Source organism: Notolepis coatsorum (assembly GCF_963971535.1).
Source record: "Notolepis coatsorum genome assembly, chromosome: 13".
NCBI lineage: Eukaryota > Metazoa > Chordata > Actinopteri > Aulopiformes > Paralepididae > Notolepis > Notolepis coatsorum.
In genome coordinates this window covers 105,731,303-105,737,302 of record NC_140177.1, presented here as the reverse complement: position 1 = coordinate 105,737,302, position 6,000 = coordinate 105,731,303, and the positions used below count along the sequence as shown (strand labels likewise).

At 45.4% G+C, this 6,000-nt stretch overlaps 1 protein-coding gene across 1 annotated transcript in view; it reads left to right on the top strand.

The window, feature by feature from the left end:
• Nucleotides 1-1,190: 1,190 nt before the first annotated feature.
• Nucleotides 1,191-6,000, top strand: part of LOC311239452 (occludin-like) — a gene marked incomplete at both ends in the record, with an annotated part of 83,183 nt that continues 78,373 nt past the window's right edge. The window contains one exon of the mRNA XM_084327760.1: nucleotides 1,191-1,742. Coding sequence (XP_084183886.1) covers nucleotides 1,191-1,742 — 552 coding nt within the window. The remainder of the gene's footprint in view (nucleotides 1,743-6,000) is intronic.

Sequence of the window (6,000 nt, the reverse complement as noted above, 5' to 3'; positions counted from 1 at the left end):
CAAGGCATAATATTATGGTTTTCTAATTATTCACACATATTAGTTATGGAATTCAAGGTCAATATTACCACATACTGATTACTGATTTTCTCATTAGAACAAATGTTGCAGGTCCAAAATGAGTGTTGTTGTTTACATGTTGCGTGCATGTATCCCCTCCCTACTTCCCATGTCCCCACGTGGAATGCACCTGATTGGGTACATGACATGCTGGTGCTATAGTATAGTGCGACATCTAGTTGCTGAATGTCATCTATAGCACCTTTAAGCCTAATTGTTTTAAGTAACGTAATATTTTATGCTAAGGGAGGGATATCAAAGAATATTTAATGTTTGTGATGTTTTTGCCGCCCCCCCCCCCCCTCCATATCATCCAGCCCTAAGCCTAAACCGAAATGATCTCTTAATCACCCCTGTGCACTCAGCTGTAGGCCTAAGCTGCAAACAGCAACAGGGGGAAACACTGTAAGGGAAGAGCGCAGCGCCCTGCATGGGTGCTGAACCAGACGGCCCCTTTTCTGCCGGCTGCATCAATTATTGAAACCTGTTGGGTTGAGTTCCACCGGCCCTGATGCAAGCGATCTTCACTGATAAAAGAGAGGGGAGAGGTAGAGGGAGAGGAAGAAGAGGAGAGGGATAGAGTGATGGAGTAGAGAGAGAGAACAGGTGGAAACAGAGAGAAAGAGATAGGATGAGAGGGTGAGAGGGCCATGCTGGCAACGGACATGGGGAATCACCATCGGAAAAATAGAGAGAGCGGGATGCTGTTTTTTTTTTTTTTCTTTTTTTTTTCTAAATGATACCTGACCACAGCCTCCAGATCCACAAACAAGCCCGGCTGGTTTTAAGCCAGACGCAGGACAAAGGTAAAAGACTGAGGGAACTGAATATATCCACACACTCTGGATTACAGCTTCCAAAACTTGATTGACTAGAAAGTTATCTTCCAACCCAACAGGATCTCGATCCGTCAGAAACCTGACGGAGACCCTGCTGGGTTGAAAAACATTGCTTTTTGTCAATAAAGTATTGGGACATTCGTTCCCTTCAGTATCTCTGATTATGATCATGTTTCAATACAAAAAGAAACAGCATGACTTCATGAAACAATCACGATCACATTCCATCTCATTCTCCAGATCCCTCCGCCTGAGATCGGAAGACACCTTGAAACCTGCCAGCGCTGAGCCATGTTTGACTCTCGCCGGCACTACGACAGCCCTCCTGTGTACAGCCCTCCGTACAGCAGCACCTCCCACAGCTACGCTCCGAGGAGCGTCCACTCGCCCAGGAGCCACTACGACCCCTACTACCCCGACCCCGCGCCCTCTCCGGACTCCTACTACACGGAGGAGAGGCCTCAACATTTCTACCGGTGGTTCTCCCCCCCCGGCTTCGTGAAAAGCTTCCAGGGAGCCACGGTGCTCATGTGTTTCCTCATCTTCGCCTGTGTGGCCTCCACGCTGGTGTGGGACATGCACGGAGTCGGGTACGGGGGCTACGGAGGGGGCGTGGGGACGGGGGGCGTCGGGGGGTCCGGGTACTACGGAGGTAGCTATGGTTACTCCAGCTCCTACATGACACCGTACTCTGCCAAGTCGGCCATGATCTCCGTGGCTGCGGTCAACTTCCTGGTCTCGTTGGGGTTCCTGGTCGGAAGCTTCTCGCGGTCGCACGCCATCCGAGGGCGGAGGTTCTACCTGACTGTGTTCATCTGTGACATCATCTTAGCCGTCCTCCAGGTGAGCCAGTGTGACCGGTGAAGGTGTTTTTTATTCAGGGACACGACGATACCAAAACTGGTGTGGTGCCAAATCCGTTCTGCTTGCAACATTTGTTGCGATCTACTTCCGGGTCATTAACTAACATCAGTGTTTCCCCTATATGGGCCGCCGCTGCTATGAACTAGGCTATTCAAAATGTTTATAAAAATAAAATAAAAATATAATATTTCTTTAAAAAATATATATATATTATCATTTAATTTGGGCTGTGGGGGGTGCTTAATGTAAAAGACTGACCTGAGGAAAAGGCTGCATGGAGAAAGCACTGCAGTCTAGTCGATTTTGTGTTTTGAGCACAAAGTTCATCATAGATCTACAGCCTCTTTATTTTGCTCTCAAAGTGCACCAGATTGATGCATTTAACTTTAAAATGTGAAGAAAAAAAAAAGTTCCAGGGGACAGGACAGCACCGCTGCTGAATTTTTTTTCAGGGGAAACACTGAACATTATAAACTAACTCTAGTTAGTTCATATTTGAATTAGAAAATAGTAATGTCAGTCTGTCTGCAAATGTACAATCAGTTCTTGACATATACATTCCCACTGTATATCGTGTCAGCTTGATATGATGTTAGCTTAGCATACAGTAGCAATACCAAGAGCCATGTGCAACATGTCAGAAATCAAACCAAAAAGACTTGTTTTCCTACACATAGGAATATGTTAGATTATATTAGATTATATTTGATTCATATGTATTGTCATGGTACAGCACAAGCACAGTACAACGTAAATAAGTTGGCATCTAACCAGAGTGCAAGGTAACAGTAAAAGTGTATTAACAATATACAGTGTGATTAAATTGAATATATATAATGAAGCTACTGAGTAATTATGAGAAGAATCAGAATCAGCCTTTATTTGTTATTGTTTAGCATACAACACAATTGTACATGCCACTCTAATGGTGAATAAAATACATACTTAAAAACACAGGACACAGTTAAAAACAACAGTAGAGTAAACATATAGTTAGAAAGACAAAAGAAAAAAAAGACAATATTGCACATATTGTACAAGGTAAAGTGCGAGGTGGATAGCAGCAAATGGTTCTCGCTGTCTTTTCATGTTCTTATTGAGTGAGCAAATTGCTTTGGGGAAGAAACTGTCTCTATGGACTATGGATCCAGGATGTGCGTGTTTTGGCTGAACCTATAACACCTGCCAGAGGGCAACAGTTCAGAGAGATGGTGACCATAGTGGGTGGAGTCTTTGGTGATGTTAGTGGCTCTGCTGAGGTATGATGGCAACGTCCTCCAGAGAGGGCAGTGAGCAGCCGGTGATCCTCTCTTTTACCTGCTGTTCTCTGCAGCTGTAATAGTACTATGATTTGCTCTGAAACCAGATTGGTGAGTACTTGGCACTGAGCAACTCGAGAAAAAGGTTTTTAATCTCCAGTCTCCAGTGCTTTGGCTAGGCATGATAGTTTGGAGATAGGACGATAGTTATCCATCTTATCCCTATCCCCCCCTTTGTGATGGTCGTTCTCTGTGATGGTCACCCGGTAGAAGGCCACCATCAGCTTCTTCTCTGTGCCTCCTGAGCCCTCTCAGGAAGTGGAGTCTCTGTTGTGCTCCCTTGATGGGTGCGATGATGATGGCTGACCAGGAGAGGTCTTCTGATATGAGGACTCTCAGGAACTTAAAACTCTTCAGGCTCCATTTATAGTGGGGCTGGGTCTGCATCTCGTTTCCTCTTAAAGTCCAGAACTATCTCCTTTGTCTTTGTGGTCAGGTTATCCACTGTACACCACTCTGACAGTCGCTGTACCTTGTCTCTGTAAGCCGATTAGTCTCCCGCTGAAATGAGCCAGACAACAGCGGTGTCGTCAGAGAACTTAATAAAGGTGACGTGTGGGCGGGTGTACAGTCATGGGTGTATAGGGAGTAAAGGACTCAATCAGTATGCAGCCTTGAGGTGCACCAGTGCTTGTTGTGATGGAGGAGGACATGTGGGAGAGGTTTTGACTGTCTGTGGTTTGTGAGAAAGTCCTTGATCCATGGGCAAATGTGGGAGGAGTGGCCTAGGTCAAGTAGTTTGCTGATTAGAATGTCTGGAATGATAGTGTTGAATGCTGAGCTGTAATCAAAGAATAGCATTCTCACATAGCTTTCCCGGAGTTCCAAGTGAGTCAGCGTGGTGTGAGTTGATATGGTGATGGCGTTCTTGGTGGATCCGTTTTGTCTGTAGGCAAACTGATGGGTCGAAGGAGGGAGGTAGACTGGTTTTGATGTGATGCAGGACTTGGATGATGGTGCAATCGGTCTGTAGTCATCCAGATCCTCAGGGACTGGCTTCATGGGAACAGGAATTCTCCTGGCTGACTTTAAGAGTGGTATGGTGGCTTGTGACAGGGAGACCCCAGCGAGCTGGTCAGCACATGATATGATGTGATATTTTCATTTATATTGCGCCCCCCCAGCCAATTTTTACGTCGGTTCGGGGCGCAGCCCGGGGGGGGGGGGGAATAAGAAATAGACAGGAGATTGGTGACAGCGCAGACGGACAGACAGAGAACATAAGAACACCTCAGACACACAACACAACAGCAAAGTAACACAATGATCCTCTAGAGCGAAAAGGTAGGTTTTAAGCAGACTTATTGTTGAAAGGGAGCTTATTCCATAGTGTCGGCGGCGGCGCCATCACTGCAAAGGCCCGGAAACCCTTTGTCACCACAGTTTGGCCCACGGGACCCTCAGACACAGTTGGTCATTCAATCTGAGGGACCTGGAGCTGACGGTTATGACCAAGAGTTCCTCAATGTAGGCTGGAGAGAGACCATTGAGGGCTTTGTATACGAACATCATACTTTACTTGGTACTCCGTCAGGTCCAGCAGCCTGTCTTGGGTTTACTGACCTGAGCACACGCCTCACATCCTGCTCCTGTAATGTGAGTGTGTGGGTCTGAGAGGCAGGTGGGGGCAGTGAGTCTGCAGCAGGTCTGTTAAGCTCCTCTGCGTCTGCGTTTACAGTGCTGTTGGTGCTGTAGTTGGTACTGTGCTGTAACCCTCGCCACACCCTCTGTGGGTCATTGTGTGTTAGGTGGTCCTCACCCCTCCCCTTCAGTTCAGCTCGCGCAGTTCTGTACTGGGCTTAGTCACCTGACCTGAAGGCAGTGTTGTGTTTCTATAAGGAGTGTTTGAACCTCACTCATCATCCAGGGTTTTTGAAACACAGAGATGCGTTTATTGACTGTAACATTATCAGTGCAGCTTTTAATGTAAACAAGCACAATTTCTGTGTATTCCTCCAGGTCTCCTTGATCAAATAAATCCCATACTGTGCCATCAGATCAGTCCTGCAGCTGATAGAGCCCTTCAGGCCAAGTTGTGATGGCTGTGGTACTTGGCTTTGTTGTTCTTCTGAGGGGGTGTATGTGTATATGCTAATCTGATGTTTGTACAGTATTATTATGTACAGTGATACAAGAATAAATACACTATGGTAGAAAGCCATACTGGCCAGTGGTATAACTAATAGGAGTAGGCATGGGAAATTAATACAGATATAGATATAAACAGGAATATATGCAGATATAGATCAATATACACACATACAGTATTAATGGTCTACATTGTTAAATATGCAGTACAATGAAAAGCGTGTTAATAAAAAAAATGTAACAGAAGGTATGTTGATGTAAATGTCGCCAACATGTTAGAACTGTTATTGTGAAACAGTATGTCTACAGTTATGTCTATTCCCCTGGATATCAACTGAATCAAGCCATTTCACATATCCAAACTGCTTCCTCTGAAATATCACATAATACACACAGGTTACTCTGAATGGCCCATCAGTTATATTTAGCTGCTCTGGTTGGCCCATCCCTCAAACCCACTACATCTGATTGGCCCATCAGTCATATCTACTGTAGCTGCTCTGATTGGCCCATCAGTCACATCTAGCTGCTCTGATAGGCCCATCAGTTGTTCCCCCTACGTCTGATTGGCCCACCAGTCACATCGAGCTGCTCTGATTGGCCCATCAGTCAATCCCATATGCTAAACTGAGTCCTTAACAATCAAGCATCTAGTGAACACTGGGCCACGCCCCTCAGCCCATTGAGAGTTGGCTGTGCTCAGTGACCTAAAACTGATCACAGATCAACAAAAAATTATCTGAAGCTGAAAAAATTATACTCATGACATTAACATTCTACAATAAGATATTTATGACAGCATTGTACTGTATCTTTAATTGAAAGCAATG